Source organism: Sminthopsis crassicaudata, chromosome 1 (assembly GCF_048593235.1).
Source record: "Sminthopsis crassicaudata isolate SCR6 chromosome 1, ASM4859323v1, whole genome shotgun sequence".
NCBI classification, from domain to species: Eukaryota; Metazoa; Chordata; class Mammalia; order Dasyuromorphia; family Dasyuridae; genus Sminthopsis; species Sminthopsis crassicaudata.
Window position 1 is genome coordinate 731,550,460 of NC_133617.1, and position 18,818 is coordinate 731,569,277.

At 54.6% G+C, this 18,818-nt stretch overlaps 1 protein-coding gene across 10 annotated transcripts in view; it reads right to left on the minus strand.

Moving 5' to 3' along the window:
* Positions 1-18,616, minus strand: part of ATXN7 (ataxin 7) — an 88,134-nt gene extending 69,518 nt beyond the window's left edge. The window contains exons 1-3 of one of the 10 annotated variants that reach the window (XM_074284185.1): positions 17,552-18,616; positions 16,251-16,649; positions 16,017-16,085 (exon numbers count right to left, since the gene is read on the minus strand). In XM_074284185.1, the coding sequence (XP_074140286.1) occupies positions 16,017-16,085; positions 16,251-16,638 (457 nt within the window). In that variant the 5' untranslated portion in view covers positions 16,639-16,649; positions 17,552-18,616. The other 9 variants (XM_074284190.1, XM_074284187.1, XM_074284186.1 and 6 more) reach the window with 9 other exon arrangements.
* Positions 18,617-18,818: the final 202 nt, after the last annotated feature.

Here is an 18,818-nt window from a genome sequence, read left to right on the forward strand (position 1 = left end):
TAACCTTGCTGGAGCTACCAGACTGCAGGGCTTAAGGAAGGGGCACGAGGAGCTCCAGGACGGTCCAGCTGCTGGGCAAGGCCCCAGACTGGCAGGGATGCCCCACTTCCGCCCGCTCTTTAACCCCAGAGGGGCAGCCGGGCCGGCCACCTTGGCATCCCCGAGACGGCCCCCGCCCGGACGGTCCTGCACGATGTCCCCAGAAGCCGGGGCCCCCCAGGGGAAGCCGCCGGGCCTTCCGAGGCGGGGGCTCCTGGGCAAGGCGCCCCTCCGCAGCCCGAAGGCACATTAGTGCCCAGACAGAGGAGGATTCCGGCTAAGTCCTTCCCTGGAAGATGTAAAAGGCCGCCCGCTCGCGGAGGGTTCCATTACAAGATGTTTTCATCAGACAACTAAAGACTTGAGTAAGGAAGCCAAACCAACCCCTTGCGAGACGCATTCCCCGCGTGCTCCCTAATTACCTTTTCACAGAGCTGACAGCATTTAAAATTTCCTGGGGACTCGGGATAAAAATAAAAACCTGATACCTTTTAAAATGGAGGGCGAGGGCTGCTCCGCCAAACCCTCAGCCAGGCGGGGGCCAGGCCCGGCCGCGCCCCCGGGGGCGCCAGGAAGCAGCCCTGGCAGCGCGGGCCCTCCCCTGCCCACAGGGAGCCCCGAGCCACTTCCGGCAGGGGCCAGCAGGCCCTGACCGGAGGAGCGGAGCAGGTTTGGCTTTAACTGTTTGCTGTCACTGCTGCTCTTTACGTTTTCAGAATTTCTTCTGGCATTTCCCACGCCCACACTAACCCAAGGACGCATCTCATAGCAAAGTATTTTAAGAAAAAGCCAAAAATAAAAGCTTAAAACTTATTAAAAAACAAAGAATCGAGCAAGTCGACCAATAGTGACCGACTGTAGAGACTTGAGCGGCCTTCACTTCTCACGGTTGGTGGCCATGCTTCCAGTCGGCGCCGCTGTCCCCTTCGCTCGGGCACCCGGGGCCCCTGCGGGCATCACTGCCCGCGCTCGGGCCGAGGACTTTGCGCAGCCCTCCCGGTCAATGAGCCTCTGCCTGCGTCCTGTTCTTTGCCACCGCGCAAGAAAGCGCCACCATCAATGTTTTGGTACAAACGTTCTTCTCCTTAATGACACTTTAACAGCCCTGGGATTGGAATATTTGATATTCTATTGGTCAGATGGATACACGGGGGCAGCCAGGGGGCGCGGTGGAGAGAGCACCAGCCCTGAAGTGGGGAGGACCCGGGTTCAAATCTGCTCTAGACGCTTCCTGGCTGTGGGACCCTGGGCAAGTCATACAAACCAAAAGAACCCAAGAGACAGATGAGTGAATAAATAAACAAGCAAATGGAGGTGCTACTTCCCAGCTCCACCCTCCCGCAGCCCCTCCAGCACTGCCGGTCCTCCCCTTCCGCCACCTTTGGCAGCTTGACAAGCGGGAGAGAGGATTCCTCCCACCCGAGAGTCTGGAACGCTAGGGGTCTTCCACTGTGTGGGACGGTAAAACGTCCGGAGCGCCCCGCGCTGCTCTCCGGCATCACACACTCTTTCAGAGGGAGCAATCACAGGGACACGAGACTGCACGGCGAGCCCAGCCCCCGGTCACCAGCGCAGCGACAACTGTGAACGACGTCTTCAGCCCTATGAAAGGATCTGTAACTTCTCTCCGTGGCCCAGACACCGTTTGCGGCCCACACGCGTAGACAAAGGAAATGCTAAATCTCAGATGGAAACAGAGCCCCCTTCTCCCTCATCTCACTCTGTATCTCCTGAAATCTCCCCATAAAAATCTTGGTGGGGGAGGGGGCGGGAGGAGGGAGGGGAGCACTGGCCCAGTCCGGGCTGTTTTTGGATAAAGCGGAAAGGCTTCCCAGCCTGGCACTGGTGACAGTCCCACGCACTGGCCTGGGGGCGTCTGTCCCCCAGGTAACAGTAACCCTTCAGACACCAGAGCGCCGAGCACTCGGACCTAGGCCTCTGGCTCAGGACGGCAGGACGGGCGCAGGAGTGTTGGGACCGTTTACAAACGCTCTGTCCTGCACTTCCCGGCCGCTCCGGGGCCAGCAGCAGCCGGCAGAGCTCTCCCGGGAGGGGACGCCACGCGGTCTCGGTCTGGAACGGTCTGGAACGCTCCGGGACTAAAGTCGGGCCCACAAGCATTTCACGAGACCCACTCGGACGGCACCGCCACGCCAGCCCCGGAGCTCGGGACGCTCGGATGCGCGCCGGACCTAGGCGGAGGGCACCGGCACGAGCCGGGATTTCAGCCGGACAGCCGGAGCCCGGCCACCAGCACCTGCGGCCGAACGCTCGGACTGAACTCTCCGAACCACCGCACTATCTCCCAGATACTCAACACCTTCCAGGGGCTCCAGAGAGAAAGACGCTGGGAAACCTGAGCCGCGGGCAGGAAGGAGCCCAGAGACCGCTCGGTCCAAGCCAGCCCCTCCCGCGGGTCCGGCCTCTACCCCCCCCAGGGCAGCATGGACTCTGCCTCCAAAAGCTCCCGCCCCTGGCTTAGCTCTTCCCTCTCTTAAGGGTCAGACCCCGAACCCACAAAATCTAGTTTCTTCTCAAATTTTTATGAAGTACCTACTACGTGCTAAAAAGCAAAGGGAAAAGCGAGAGCGCCCCTCCTCCCCGGGAGCTCGCCCCTTCCCTCCTCCCCGGGAGCTCGCCCCTTCCCTCCTCCCCGGGAGCTCGCCCCTTCCCTCCTCCCCGGGAGCTCGCCCCTTCCCTCCTCCCCGGGAGCTCGCCCCTCCTCCCCGGGAGCTCGCCCCTTCCCTCCTCCCCGGGAGCTCGCCCCTTCCCTCCTCCCCGGGAGCTCGCCCCTTCCCTCCTCCCCGGGAGCTCGCCCCTTCCCTCCTCCCCGGGAGCTCGCCCCTTCCCTTCTCCCCGGGAGCTCGCCCCTCCTCCCCGGGAGCTCGCCCCTCCTCCCCGGGAGCTCGCCCCTCCTCCCCGGGAGCTCGCCCCTCCTCCCCGGGAGCTCGCCCCTTCCCTCCTCCCCGGGAGCTCGCCCCTCCTCCCCGGGAGCTCGCCCCTCCTCCCCGGGAGCTCGCCCCTTGGGTGAGCCCGAGCCCCCAGGTGGGTCGGGGCCTCGTGCCTGGGTGGCCTCGGGAGCAGGGACAGAAAGCCTTGGGCTGGGCTGTGGAGGCTGCGTCCGAGGCGCCGTCAGCCCGCCCACTTGGACCGCTCTAGGCCACGGGTTCCTGACGGCTGCTATTCCAAAATGGCTTCCCTTTTGATCCTGCGTTTCTCTCGCTCAGAGAAAGGGTCCATGGCTTGCCCAGGCTTCTCTGTACCCGGTGGGTGCCCACCACTACGTGGGCCCTCACTGGGACAGGAAGCTCTCCTCTGATGCTCGACGGCAGCCTTAGAAATGCCTAAGTCAGAGAGACGGAGGGACTCGGACCCAGCCACACGGCCAGGAGGAGTAAGGCGTCCTCCCGGACTCGTCGCCCCACGCCCCTCCCGCAGCAGGGTCGGACCAGCCCCGCGGGACTCTGACGCCCGCCTTGCCCCGGACACCCTTCCCCACCTAATGGGGGCCGAGGCAGAGGAGAGGGGACAAGACTCGGGCCGGGACAGCAGCGAGGTTTCCTTCCAGAACAGCGGGCAGGCGCGGGGCCCTGGGGACGCTGGCAAACATCACCGAGGAGCTCGGAGGCCGCCACGCGGGGGCTATTTCAGCAACCCCTCGTCCAAGGGCGATCAGAACTGCCGGTGGCAAAGGTGGAGGCCAGATTCGTGAGCGGGCTCCGGGCCAGAAAGACCAGAACCGGCCCTGGCCGTCCCCTTCGGCTGTCACTCAGTCCAAGCAGCATTTACTGCGCTCCAGCTGCGTGCCAGGCACTGGCCCCTGCCCTCAGGGGACCCGTCTTCTGGAGCAGAGACACCATGATCTGCGGAGGGGGCAGTGGCAGCCGGGGCGCCCGAGGCAGCACGCTGGTCTGGCAGCCTCTGGTCTCCTTGCCAGCCCCGGATCTCGCTAGCCCGCCCTTAGCACCCAGGAACAATCCCCCCCCCCCACCCGTACTAAGCGCCTACTAGGTGCCGAGCGCTGGGTCAAACCCTGGCCTGGGGCAGCGGCCAGGAGAAGTGGAGAGCCCCGACGGCAGGGACCTCTAGCTGTGGCCAGGGGGCCACAATCTGCACAGGGGATGGCCGCAGGGAAGCCGTGGCCCAAGCTTCTCTCCACCAGGACCGCTCCACAAGCCTCCATCTGAGCTCCTACAGCATTCAGCGAGACACTCTCCGGCCCCGTCGGCTCCTCCTGGGGAGCGGACCCCCCACTTCTCTCCAACGGGGGCAGAAACCAGCCGAGGACGTGGACACTCACCGTGGGCACGAGCAGGCCCGGCTGGCTAACGGAGCAGGCAAGATTCGTGCCTTTAATCAATCCGAAAAGCCTTCAGCTCACTCGCGATGTCCAGTTCTCCCCATCTGCCACCCCGACAGACGGATGTCTACGCTAGCGCCATCTAAAGAACCGTCCAAGCCGTTGAAGAGACGCAGGCGGCCCAGCGATCCTGGGCTCGGCGGGGCAGCGAATAGGGCGCTGGGCCTCAGGGCGGCAAGACCCAAGTTCAAGTCCAGCCTCAGACTCTGAGAGCGATGGCAGCCCCACCCCAAAGGGCTGCGGTGAGGTCAAACCGGATGTTCGGAAAGCGCTCCGCACAGGGCCATGCGTAAATGCCATCCTTGCTCCCCAAGCAGTGGCTGAGAACCGCAGCACCGGTGTTTGGATCGCCGAATACTCCTTTCTGGACCCTTCTAAGCGGATCAGTTTCACAGGCTCTAAATGAACCGGCTCAGGTTCCTCCTTTTTAATCCACAGGCTGGACACCACCCCCTGTGCACCCACACACTCCTGCTACTCAATCCTAGCTGACCAAAGGTGCTGCTCAGAGCTCCAAGAGCACCCCTGCAACCTACAGAAAACGCAATCACCGTGCACCCAGCGCGACCCCGGCCAAGCCAATGGGAAGGCCCTCAGAGCGAGCCCAGGCGGTCGGTCCCTGCCCCGGCGGGCACTTGACAAATGTCCGTGGATCGACGGTCTACAACTGTCCCAGAGGTGGAATTTTAAAAACTAACTCATCTGCCCACGTGACAACATCTGCCTCCAGCTAAAACACCGACAGCTGTATTCCTTTTTTTTCAGCAACAGGAAAGGCCCGTAGCTTTTCTCTGCCTCCCCCCAAAAACTGATTTTCACATTTTGGGGTTAAAAAGCCCAATCCCTGGATAGATACGCTGACCCCATTATTTCCGCTACTATCTCACAAATAAATCTTAGCACCTTGATGATCTCCTGGCATGTTTATGAGTCACATGGCCTGCAGTTTTCTATTTTGTAATTATTGATGAAGATGAATGGATGTCCATCAGTTGGAGAATGGTTGGGTAAATTGTGGTATATGAAGGTTATGGAATATTATTGCTCGGTAAGAAATGACCAGCAGGAGGAACACAGAGAGGCTTGGAGAGACTTAAATCAACTGATGCTGAGTGAAATGAGCAGAACCAGAAGATCGCTGTACACTTCAACAACAATACTGTATGAGGATGTATTCTGATGGAGGTGGAAATCTTCAACATAAAGAAGATCCAACTCACTTCCAGTTGATCAATGATGGACAGAGGTAGCTACACCCAGAGAAGAAACACTGGGAAGTGAATGTAAACTGTTAGCACTAATATCTGTCTGCCCAGGTTACTTATACCTTCGGAAGCTAATACTTAATGTGCAACAAGAAAATGGTATTTACACACATATATTGTATCTAGGTTATATTGTAACACATGTAAAATGTATGGGATGGCCTGTCATCGGGGGGAGGGAGTGGAAGGAGGGAGGAGAAAATTTGGAAAAATGAATACAAGGGATAATATCATAAAAAAAAATTTACTCATCATATATATTGTCAAAAAAAATTATAATTATAAAATAAAAAAAAAAAAAAGGAAAAAAATGGATGGCTTTGAAATTTTTGTTTTGAACTAGATGATTTTCACTTGCCAGCAATGCAGCGTAAATAGATGCCAGGGCTCACCAACTCCATTCATCTCCCCAAAAGGACGCTTCCAATGATTTGCTTTTTACCTGCTGTGTTGGCAGAACTATCCGTGCGAGCACATGAATGAGATTCATTGCTTATTATTAATTAACACTAGACACAGCTTATCTCAGCAACACCCATGACAATCCATTTTTACGGAAGGCTCTCGTCTAACAGCGGGCAAACACAAGCTCTTCAGATGGCGCGCGGCACGCGTACCTGACGGTCAGTAGTTGACAAACGATCCAAAGTCAGGCTGGCCAAGAGTGACTAACACGTCCCCGAGTTTGGAGAGAAAACGGTGTCCGGCGGGGGAAGGCGGCTGTTTGGGATGCCCAGGAAGAAGGCCCAGGGCCGGGAGACCTCGCCAAGACCCGGGGGATACTAACAAAGACGAATTTGCTACTAACAACTACTTTTACGTGGGTGGCAATTCCAAAATCAAACCCACGTTTCTTCACAAGATAGCTCACGGTTCTTACCAACAAGAGATGCAGAGGAAGTGATGTGATAGAGAAATAGGAAACCATTTAAAACACTATTGTCGCAGCATAGAATGCAGGGAAAGCCCCAAGAGTCATGGTCACTGAGGGGCCAGCAGTGGCTTTTTCCCTCCTGCTCATTCCCGAAATGCGCGCTGAAGGCAAAGAATCCATCCGCCTTCCTCAGTGACTGCTCACGACCCAAATCGAACACGGGGCACAAAGTAGCAAAAATGGAAGAAGCCCGCGGCTAACAGCGAGCGGCCCGCAGGGAGATGCCCGAATGGGGAGCTGGGCCCGGGCCCCCAGCACACCGAGCTGCCGGCCGTCCAGAGGCACCGGAAGCTGCATTGGGTGGATGCCATGCAGTCTGGCCACTCGGGGGTTCCACACAGCGGGGTAAGAGGAGAGGGTCTTCATTCCACCATGGCCATGGAAGCTTGGGAACTTCCAGGGTCTCAAAGCAAAGGAGGAAGTAGGACAGGAACTTTTCAACAGGGCCTCTGAGAGCAAGGGATGCCTTAAAGCTGGGGAGAGAAGCCCCGGACAAGACCCCAAAGTGTGCGAGGCCCGATGAAGGGGAGGGGGCTGGCAGCCGTCAGTCATGGAGACTCGACTGAGGTGGGGGAACAAACACTTTGGGTCTTAAATGCCTATTTTCTTAAATGTGATGCGATAATAAAACAAGTAAAAAATGATGAGCCCAGTAGCCGTGTGACCGAGTGCCCGCCTAGGCACTGCCCTAGGTGTGTGTCCTCAGAACCACAGGCAGAACTGGGCCCCCCAAGAAGTAATCTAAGCCAGAAAAGGCGCCTTCATCCTGAATCACAAAAACAAACTTAGGTGGCGGCTTGCAAAAACACAGATCGCTCCCTTTGGTCCCTGTTGTTGCTGTTCAGGGACAGCTGGCTCTTCGTGGCCCCGTTGAGGTTTTCTGGCAGAGATGCTGGGCTGCTTGGCCGTTTCCTTCTCTGACTCATCTTACAGATGAGGCAACTGAGGCAGAGAGTAAAGTGACTTGCCCAGGGCCACGCTACTAGGAAGTGCTGAGGCCTAATCTGAACTCCTAAAAATAAGTCTCTCCAACTCCCAGTGCAGAGCTCTAACCACCAAGCCACCTAGCTGCCCCCCACTGATGCTCTCAGGACCGCACGCTGGGATACGTAAATCTACTCTGGCTTCCCACAGAGACATGTTCTCTTGTCATGTATGTAAACCTACTTATGTTTTCTTGTCATGTGATATGTTCAGGATCACAGGTAGCCAACCTTTAGAGCAGGGGTCCTCAAGCTTTTTAAATAGGGGCCAGTTCACTGTCCCTCAGACTGTGGGGGGGCCGGACTAGAGTAAAAACAAAAGCTCCCGCTCTGTCTCCGCCCCTCAGCCCATTTGCCATAACCCGGCGGGTCCTCAGCGGCCACATCCGGCCCCGGCCGCAGTTTGAGAACCCCTGCTTTAGAGCAATGACCACAACGGGTCTTCTTCCTTCTACGTGAACTTAAATCGCACACCTGTAGGGCCCTGGTAGTGAGTTCGGTGAAGTGTACCTGAAAGCACTTTATGTGTCAATACAGTAATCCGTCCTGCCAACTGCAGAGTGCCAGGAGGGGGTGCTTGGGTGGCAGCAGAGGTGCTTTCAGGGAGTTGGAGGGACCCAGGCTCCCTGCCTCTGGTGCTGGCTGCAGGCCCACTGGGCCATGCTGGCCACCACAAGGCCCCTGGTGGATCTGGCGGGCACCATTCTAAGGGTGAGCTGCTCTAAGCTAGGAGCATTCCTCCGTGGGCCAAGCCAGGGTCTAAGAAAACAACGCCATTAATAGACACACGTGGAGTGCTAAAACTATCCCATTCTAAAGCTGGGCCCGAAGCAGAGAAAGGAACCCGGGGTGCCGGGATGGCATCTTCGAGTACCCTTTCTGGAGCGCCCCAGCTTACTTTTACTTCCTCCGGTCACCACAAAAATCACAGAAGGACCGGTTACCTTTTCTCCCTGAGGCAGAAAAGCATCTGCAAGAAGCAGCCTGAAGAAAGCTCAAACCCCCCAAATGCAAATTAAATAACTCCCTTTAGGTCAGAGCACAAGCTGAAGAGGAAATGAGAAAGGCAACTTCCCATTTCCAACAGAGCTAATAAAAAAAGGGGGGGGGGGGCTGAAATTCCAGTCTATGAATTCAAAGAAACAGGGGAGGCTGGACCCAGGCCGGGGCCAAGCAGGGCCACAAGAGCAGGAATGTGCGGGACGGGACCGCCAAGGAGGGTGAAACAGCCATGGCAGCTGGCACGGTCCCAGGGAGGCAGACCTCAGCTTAGCCCCATCGTACAGATGAGGAAACAGAGGCGCAGAGCCATGACTTACCCCGAATCCCAGCTAGAGTCTGGGGTAGAATTTGAACTCAGGTCTTGACTCCAGACCCAGCCTTCTATCCACTCTGCCTGAAATCTGACATGATTCATAAAAGCAAAACTATGAACAACAGTCCCAGAGAACAGGTAACGCTGTCACTGCCCCCTTCTTCTCGGAGGGGGTTGGCCGTGGGGCGTCTTTCTTTATACCTCCTCAGGTGTTTTTGGTCAGTGATTGTTCTTTGTTTAAAAGGGTTGATGGAAGGAGGAAGGGAAAGAAGATATTTATGGAAATTGCTGGTTTTCAGTCATGTCGACTCTGACTCCATTTGGGGTTTTTTGGTAAAAAATACATCTCCTTCTCTAGTTCATTTTACAAATGAGCGAACTGAGGCAAACAGGGTTAAGTGACCTGCCTGGGACCTGATGTGAACTCATCTTTCTGACTCCAGATCTGGTGCCCTACTCACTGTCCCACCGACCTCCCCATTTGTAGAAATTCAAAGAAATTACTGGGATATAAAAATGAAGTGCATTAATACAACCTTTTGAAAGAAACGAACATCCAGGCTCATGGTTTACACTGCCTCATTAGCCCCATAAGAAAATATTTCATCAACGCAATTTTTATATCCCAGTGAAGAGCAATATTTCAAATAGTTCTTCCTATACAAGCCTGAGTGGGCTTCAAGAGCCGGACTTTTCCGCACAGGTAAGGGGCCCGGTACCCATCCAACCTTCCTGGAGGAAGCAGGGAGAGGGGATTTTGTTAGCATGTGTTCCTAATTGATAAAACCCTCGCTTATGGTTTTTCTCCGGACTATATTTTCTGTGAAGGAGAAAAAAGTTAACAAGAGACTTTTATAATAGAGAGAAAAACCACAATCTACTTTTGTATGTTGAGAAGCTGAAACCATCCCTCTCGTTCCTCTTCTGCTCATCTGCAGTCATCCCTGCTATATGGTAGGAATAAAAATGGAACCTCTGCCTTGCTTCTCCTGAGCACAGTGACTGACGCTCCCAACTGGGAAAATCGGCTAAATTCAAACCCGAATTCTTTCATCGAACTTCCAACAAAAAAGAGCCCAATAATCACACTGGTTACATCTAGTTTTGGAGGACTATTGTCGATTTTGAACGTCAATGGGATTAGAGGTAATCCACTGCTAAAAAGCTATTTAAGGGAAGAAACTCCACTTCTCCCTTTCTTTTTTGGAAATCCTTTCCAAATGCTATAAATCCTGAATGATTTTGTCTGCCATCTGCTGACACATTAGCTTCCATTGATTCATTTTTTAAAATCAACTACTTTTTGTGCATCCTGTTACCTCTAGCTCTTTGCATGTTAAGAGGGCAAGGGTTGAAGGGTATGTGTGACACTTCCCTAGTCCCACCCTGGACAGTTTTGGTGAACTGGGTGGATTTAAGTGTTTTTTTCTCTCTTCATTCTTTGTTGTAAAGATTGGCTTTGTAGGAAAAGAGGCTTTGTGTTGGGAAATAAAGGCCGATTATCAAAACAAAATATTTCAACAACAAATTATTTTGACAAACACACATCGGGTTACCCTGTCCCCTAGCACTAGGGGGTTAGACAAATAAAAAACCAAAAAACTCTAGAGTTAAAACTTACTTTTGCCACTTACTATGGTTGGGCAATGACAGTCTCCCTGGGACTTAGTTTCCCTGTCTGTAGAATGAAAGGGCTGTATCAGAGAACCTCTCAAACAATTAACTTCCATCTCCAACTCCCATCTCTCTCTCTGCCATCTGAAAAGGTGGCAAGCACAGCTCAGAACAAAAAGAAGCTGCCACATCTCTACTGTTTAAAATAAAAAAAATAAAAAAAATCAGATATTATCTCCAGGATGGGGTTGGCAAACTGGAACTCTCGGGAAGAAGTGACAAAATACCACTGTCCTCTGAGTATTGTGCTGCCCGCAGGAGGCTGAGGAACAGACCACGGAGGTAAGCACCCCTGGCAGAGTGAGCCAGGGAGACTCCCGGCAAGGAGCACCCCGGAGAAGGGGCCCCCTTCCAGCTCAGGGCTCTGCAGGCCCTTTCAGTCCCTTCCCCAGAACACAGACTGGCCCTCGGAATAAAAGAGTGCCCGCAGTGGGCCGAAGGGCCTGACCTTCAAAACTTCATAAGGCAAAAGGCAGAAAAACTCAAAGCACAAACCCTTATTCTTGCTAAACAGGAGAGAGAGCGATCCCAGTGACTACGAAGGGCAAAAGCTGCTCACTGGACTCCACACAGGTTCTACAGGAAGTTTGGCGAGCTGGGTGGTCCAAATGCAAAGAATTCTCCTCCCCAGGCGGGAGGGATACATGTTCTTACTGAAGCCTGATGCAGATGGGAAGTCAATGCATTTTTAAGCAGGTACACCTTCATGCCCTCTAGGAATGCCCTGATGGGCAGGTGGGCACAAAGGGGAGCTAGGATCCGGAGCTGCCCACTCAGGCAACAGCAGTAACTACCCACTGTCTAGGGCCAGGGCTGCCACAGATGTGGGCACCTGAGGCAAGAGAGCTAACCCGACGCACTCCTCAAAGAAATAAACTTGTTTAAAAAAATCTAAATCAGTTTATCTTTAAGATCAAAGCCAGGAGCGGGGGCAAGAGAAGCGGGAGGGAAGGAGGAGGGAGGAAGAGGGGGAGAGAGAGGCAGGGAAGAAAAGAAGAAGGGAAAGAGGGGGAAGAGAAAAAGGAGGGAGAAGGGAAGGGAGGGAAGAAGTGAGGAAGGGGAAGAGAGACAGAAAGAGAAAAGGAGGAAGAGGAGGGAGAGAGAAAAGGGGAGGGCAGGAAGGAGAGTGAGATAGAGAGAAGAAGGAGACAGAGGAGACAGCCTCGGCGTTAGTCCATCAGTGAATAAGCACTTATTAAGCACCTACTATGTTCCAGGCACCAGGGACACAGAGAAAGGTAGGAGAGCCCCCGTTCTTGGGAAGCTCACAGTGTACTGAGGGAGGCCCTAACATGCAACAAGACCTAAGCTGTCCATCAGGAAAACTGAGGGACTCCTGCCAAGAAGCTTGCCAGGCCCCTCTGGTACCACGTGGAAAGCAGTGACAGGTGCTAGGAGCATAAGAATGGCCAAGGCCGTTCATGGCCTTCCAGGAGCGCACTTCCTCTCTGCTTGCATCCAGCTGTGGCCCCCTCCAGATGTGCCTTCTCCAGGCTGCCGATCCACCTATAGATTCCCTGTTTTTTTAGCTCTTTTCAGCTGCCTAGAGAGTAACACTAACTGGCCCTTATGTTCTCCCCTTGGCTCAATTCTGTTCCTATTAATTTGTGACAGGCAGATTAAAAGGCAATTTCCCCGTTGGTTGCTATCCTTCTGCCTCAATCCTATAGGAAAGCCTGCACTCACTTGTGGACAAGACAGAAGTAAGCCAGGGAGGCAACGGGGAGCCCCCAAAGGCCGAAGAGGGCCCCCACCCCTGGGTGGGCAATGGGACACCTTTTCTCTGACCCAAGCAGGATGGAAAAAGGTTGTGGGCCACCTCACCCTTTCTGTTCTTCTTTCCAAAACTGAGAAATGAGTTAAAAACTGGACTTCCCAATCAAAGGGAAAGCGTAAAAGTAACTGTTAGACTGTCATTCAGAGATCTGTGCAGACTCCTGGAGCTCCCCAAGAACCCCGGGGTAGAAGGAGAACCAACATTAGATATGAAACTGCTGAAACTGGGTTCATGTCCGGCCCTTATTCCTACCTGGCCCGTCTCAGCCAGATTATTGAGCCTCCAGCTCCCCAGGAAAGGCCCAGGAACAGGATTCAAATGTCACCGGGAAGTGTTTAGTAAAATAAATAAAAATATAACAGGACACAGATAATGCTAATGTGTGGTTTTCTAAATCAATATGGCCCTGGAGGGATCCTCACTTATGGTTTAGCTCTGCTTTCTGGAGTGATCATCCCAAAGGTCCTATATTGTACAATGAGCAGTGGGATTGTGGCTAAATAAATTTCTGGTTCTAATATTCTGGGATTAATGTTCTTTCTACTAACTGTTTATGAAGACAACTTGGGTCAAATTCAATATTTCCTCCCCCTTTAAAAAAAACAAATGCTCAAGAGAAAATTATCTTTTTTTGTAATCTATTCATTTAAAAACATTATGAAGATCATTTCTACAGAAATTATTACTGCCATGATTATACTAAAGATTACACTACAAAACAAATCTGAACATAGCAAAAAGAACAGAATTGCCCCTCCCCCAATTCAATTGATAACTACAGCTTACGGCCGACTATCTGTGTGAAGCTAGGGGATACAGGTGGGAGCCAAGCAAAAGGTTCATGTAAATTAATAAAACCAAACTTGGAGACCAGTGGAAGTTAACTTTTAACCTCTTTTCCTGGCAAAACTCTTAGTGGACCCAACGGGGATCATCTCCTGCCTTCTGTTCCTATGTGGCCTCTGAGAATATGACATTTAGTTATTTTTAATGATCTTTAGGGAAATCCCACCTTGCTATCCAGATGATACACAAAATCCCAGATCAAATTCTGCTTCTTCTATGAAATCTTACCTGACTTGTTTACCACCTTTTATAAGAATCCTTTCCTGAGCGCTCTTAAAGCTAGTATCTTCTCTCTGCCGATTCTCCCCTCGGCTATTTAGCTCATTTTTTTTTTCCCCTGTGGTCTCTCTCATGCAATTATGAGCTCTTTTCCCCCCTCCTTTCTTTTAGTCTATTTATTTCTTATTTATTTTATCCTTATTATTTACACTTCTGCCACACAGTAGGTGTTTACTTAAATGCTGCTTATCTATCTTGCCCTTTTTCTGGACTCTCACAATCTACCACACAACTGAGCGAATAACTACATACTAAGCACACACTAACATGTCACTGGTCTCTTCTCAACTAGATCCCCAATTCCTTGAGAGCAGTTAGTGTGGTCTATGCCTTTATCCTTTCTAGCAGCTAACAGCGAGGTACGCAATAGGAGAGAATGACTTCTGGACACTTAATGACTGGCTCTGATAGAGGCCTGGAAATTAAAAAAAAAAATTCCAATACAGAAAACGGATGTCGTCAGAGAATAGAGTGTTCTAGTTAATCCAATATTCTTCTTAACCGAGTTAAGGTGTACATGTCATAGGATTATCAGTTTTCAAAGAACTACGATGCCCTCAACATAACTAACCGGAGCACGATGATCTCTGGGATTCAGAACACAGCCTGGGCCTCTTTCTACACACCTCACCATAAACTAGCACAAGTCGGCCGTGTGCTGCCTAACAAATGGCAGAAGACTCAATATTTGAGTACTGGGATGGAGGAAGCATAATGGAGTTTGCTCTGTTCCGTTCTAGAAATGAGTTACTTCTCAATGCTCTATTAATGAAGAATAAATAAAAGAAAAAAGATAATCCAATATTGGAATAAAGACATACATATATTGAGGTGAGGGCATGCAGTTATACCTGAGAAAGGTGGTATAAAACCTTAGGTTTTCAGCTAATTTGCAGGGAAATAACTACAATTTGCAGGGTAATGCATTTACAAATCAATCTGAAAAGCATTAATTGAGTGCCGACTATATACCAGCTCCCGGGAATCCAAAAACAAACCAACTCCTGGAAGTCAAAATTTCAAGGACAAGGTCAAGAAATGGAGAGAAGACATTAAAAAGGAGACCTTCCAGGGGAATCCCAGAGAGATGCAGCTGAGCTGACATGCAGGAAAAGCTACCACACGTGCTGTAAAGAGCTACTACTACTGATCAGCACAGAGGGTTAGGTGAGATACAAATCTTTCCGAAGAATGCATAGAAGCAGGTGTCCTCTAGTGTTTCCTAAACATCTACCCATTTTCAAGGATCTATCTCCAGGGAATATTCACCACAAGATTTTAATATTTTTAACGCTGAGGCAGGCTGCCAATTCAGCACCAAAACCGGACTAACAACTGATTTTTCCTATTGCAACATCTCTGACAAGGGCTGGGCTTCCTTCTCTCCTTTTTAATAGCAATTCACATTTCAGAATCAATTCATCTGCTCCGTGAGACCCTCGGATGGGACGATCTCTACCGTGGCCCTCGGCTCCTGCGTGCCAAGAAGCTCCCCAAGTGGTGGCTCCAAAGGCCCAAGCAGCGGGACAACACAAGCTCCAAGTAAGAGACAAGAGGCCCCCTGGCCTTTAAAAATGGCATGCGCTCAGAGTAGTCCCTAAGCCCGGGGCTCTGGGGCCTGGGAGAGGAAAAAAAGGAAACAACATAAAATTAAAAGAAATTAAAAAGCTAAGGCACACAGCCAAAGAAGAGGCTCCAGGGTGAGAAAACACAGAACTTATTGCTCCGGAATTGTGCTGGGAAAAAGGAAGCGCAGAGTTTGGGGGCTCAGCCCTCCTGGGCATCTTCCCTTCCACATCCCGGCTCCTGTTAGATTGGGAAACTCAGAGCGAGCTCGCGCCTCGAACACTCCAGGAGGGGCTCGCCGGTCCTCCCCTCATCCCAAAGGCAGAGCCTCCAACCTGCCGCCCTGGCCCTTCCCACGCCTGCCCAGCTCCGCAGCCGTTCTGCCCACAAGCAGACCCCACGCGGCCCGAAGGGCGCGAGACCCGCGCCTCCTGGCTGGCACTAGTCCAGATTTGGGCAGATGAAGAATGACAAACGGGAGCCAAACTCGGGCAAAGAAATCCAACAAGTCTCCGTCCGCATTTTCACAAAGTTTCACCGAGCAGTGAAATTATTTCGGAAAAAAGCTCTGCCCGGACAGCCCAGCTTCTGTGTGGCCAGCGGGCCCTGGAGGGCCTGCCCGACCCCCCTAAGGAAGACCCTCTCTCTGAAGGAGGCCCCGGCTGCCTCAATCTGCCGGGCTCCCAAGCAAGAGGCTTCCTAAAATTCTAGCCCGACGTCCTCGGGCTCTCCACCACGTCGGAGGAGGATGCTCTCAAGTTGGAGGAAGTACCTTTGAAACAAGAGTTTTAAATTGCCCTGGCTCCGCCCCCTTCCCCACCCCCACCCCAGCCCCCCAGCCCTCGCGAGCTCCCCAATCAGCGGCGCCGCGGGGGGGAGGGGACGCGGGGGAGGGGGCCCGGGCCGGGCGGCCAGGTGAACTCGGTGAAGTTCTGCCCCCGAACTCGTCCCAAGCAGTTCAGGCTGGGGAGAACTCACCTTCCCGACACAGCCGCATTACTTCGCGGTTTTTCCCAAACTCCTTCAAACTTTCCTCCAATTCGGATCCTAGGAGAGAGAAAAGAGAGCGCTCAGCGCGGCCGGTCGGCGGAGGGGCGCGAGCGGCGAGCCGGTGCCCAGCCCGGGCAGGCAGGGGCGACCCTCCCCCGGGGGCAGGGGCCGGGCCGGCCCGAGGGCGGAAGGCAGGCGGGTGGGGGAGGAGGGGATCCTCACCGTCTTTCCCGGGAAGTTTCGCAGCTTCTACCCAGTGGTTCCACGGCTGTCCGACCATCGCCTCCGGACTGGGCAGAGACCTGCGCTCCCCGACGGTCGCCATTGTGGCTGCGGAGGTGGAGGCGCCGCCGCTGCCGCCGCTCGCGCCGCCGCCTCCGCTCTCTGGCAGCCGGAGCCGCGGCGGGGGCTGCTGCTGAGGCGGCCGCGGCGGGGGCTGCTGCTGGGGCGGCCGCGGCTGCTGCTGCTGCTGTTGCTGTTGCTGCTGCTGCTGCTGCTGGTGGTGCTGCTGCTGCCTGGCGGCCGCCGCTGCTCCTCCCGCCGCCGCCGCCGCCGCCGCCGCCGCTCTGCGCGGCTCCCCTCTGACGTCATCCGCGGCCCTCTCCGACATTCTTTCCGCTGCTACAATGTAACAAAAAAGGGGGAAAGAGTCGCGGGGCTTCTTAAGGAGGCGCTGCCGAGTTGGGGCGGCGTGCGCGGCCCGGGGCCAGGTGGGGCGCGCTGACAGCTGCCCCGAGGGCCGCTCGCCCGCCCCTTCTCGAGCCCCCGGGGAGGCGGCTGCTCCGGGGAGCGAGCGGGGCACAAAGTCCGGGAAGGGCGGCCCTCCCCCCCGCTCCCGCTCCCGCGCCTCGCCGCTCCCGATCCCGCCCCCGCCCGGCGTTTGCTTTCAGTTTCGGATCAACCTGCCCGAGAGGGGCCGCGGGGCCGGGCCGCCCGCCTCTGCGGCCGGGCCCGCGCTCCGCGGCCGCCGGGCTCCGATGCCGCCCGCTCTGGCTCCTTCCCCGACCCGCGGCCCGCCCCCCACCAGCCCCGCTCCCTCCCTCTAAGTCTCGCCTGGCGGCCGCTGCGCTCATCCCCGGGCTGGGCCCCGGGCCCTGCCTTCCGTCGGTCCGGTGGGCCGGCCGGCCGGCGCCGCTCGCCCGCCCGCTGCCGGCTCCCTTAAGCAGAGGCACCTCCCGCCGCCGCCGCCGCCGCCGCCTCCTCCCCTCCCCGCCCCGCTCCGCTCGGGCGAAGTTTGCACGTCAAGCCCCCGGAGTGGAGGGCGAAGTAGGGAAGCGAGGCTCGGCGGGGCCATCCGTCCGCCCCCGCCCGTCCGCCGGCCGCCAGCGGGGTCACCCCCGCGCGTGCCGCTCCGGGCCCTTTAAACCCGGGCAGTCCCGGGGGGGGCGGGGGAGGAGGAAGCCCCGGCGGCCGGGGGTCGCTGTGGGGCCGCCCAGAGGGGCCGTCTGTGCCAGCCGAGCCGAGCCCGGCCGGCGGGCGTCCCAGCTGTCAAAAGCGTGAATGGGGAAGCCCCGACAACTCACTCGGGGCGCCGGGAGTTAGCAGCCGAGGGGGCCGAGAAATCCGCACATTGAGAGGCGAGCCCTGGGTACATGCCTGCGCGTCTGCTGGTCACATGCGAGCAATCGAAATGTTAGATTGTGTCTTTGTATGTGCACAGGCACCGGGGCTACGGTGCAGCGCTTAACCCCTTCCGGGCCCGCGGAGCCGCCCGTGGCCCCGCCGCTCCCGGGACGCGGGGGCCCCCGCGGACCGGCTGCTGACTGGAAGCGGCCTCATCGCACCGGCTGGGCTGCGCTTCTCTTCCTCTAAGGAACGAGTCAGACTATTTCTTCCCGGCCAAGTGCCGGGGGAGTTAAGAATCGTCCTCCTCCCCTGGGATTCAGTACTGGAAGGGCTTGGGATTTTCCGGAGGTTCGGGCCGGGGCTTGGCCTGGCCTTACCTGGCTGACCCCTTCACTCCGGGCCTCAGTTTCCCCATCTGTAAGATTTAGATGCTGACTTCGGGCCCTTTTCTGCCCTAAATCCGATGATCCTACAGAGCCTAGGCCCAGGAAAAGTAAATGAATTTCCCGAAGTCACATCGGAACTTCTCCAGTGTGACCCCAGGGTCTTAATGTCTTGGCCACAGCGGCGTTTTTGCCCATAATCTCACATTTGGCTCGAAATGTCCACCTTCCGCTAGGCACGAAAGTGTTTGGGAGTTAATGAGGAAAAACAATCATCCCATTTGGAGAGACTCAATAAGAGATTTAGTTCAAAACAATGACTCCATTCAAGTCGTATTATTACCAACCGTGACCCTGAAGACAGCCTAACACTTCCAAAAAGAAAAAAATCAACGGGGCTTCTTAGCAGCGCCCACATTTTACCCGAAGGGCGCCCGGGAGAGCGGTGGTTTTAGGTCCAAACACAAGACTTTGGGAGGGTGTCTTCAACAAAAAATGTGGAGGGGGCGAGCTGTTAATCATGGATATTTTTCACTGATTTCTAGACTGCTTGCAAACAACTAAATTCAAGAAAATAAAATTTGAGAACGAGAAAAGTGTCGTAATAAGTCCTAAAAAACAAAAAGCCAAATAGAAATAAACTGGGGGGGGGGGGGGGGAGGGAAGAGATCTTTTAAAGAAAGCAAAACAAGTTCCTCTTCCAGAACCCAAAGTAGAAGTTAGCCAGTGGACAGGTGGAGCAGCTAGGTGGCGCCACAGTGCACCGAGCGCTGGGCCGGGCGTCAGGGGGAGGCACCATCTCTCAGTTCAAATGTGGCCTCAGATGCTAAACGGTGACCCT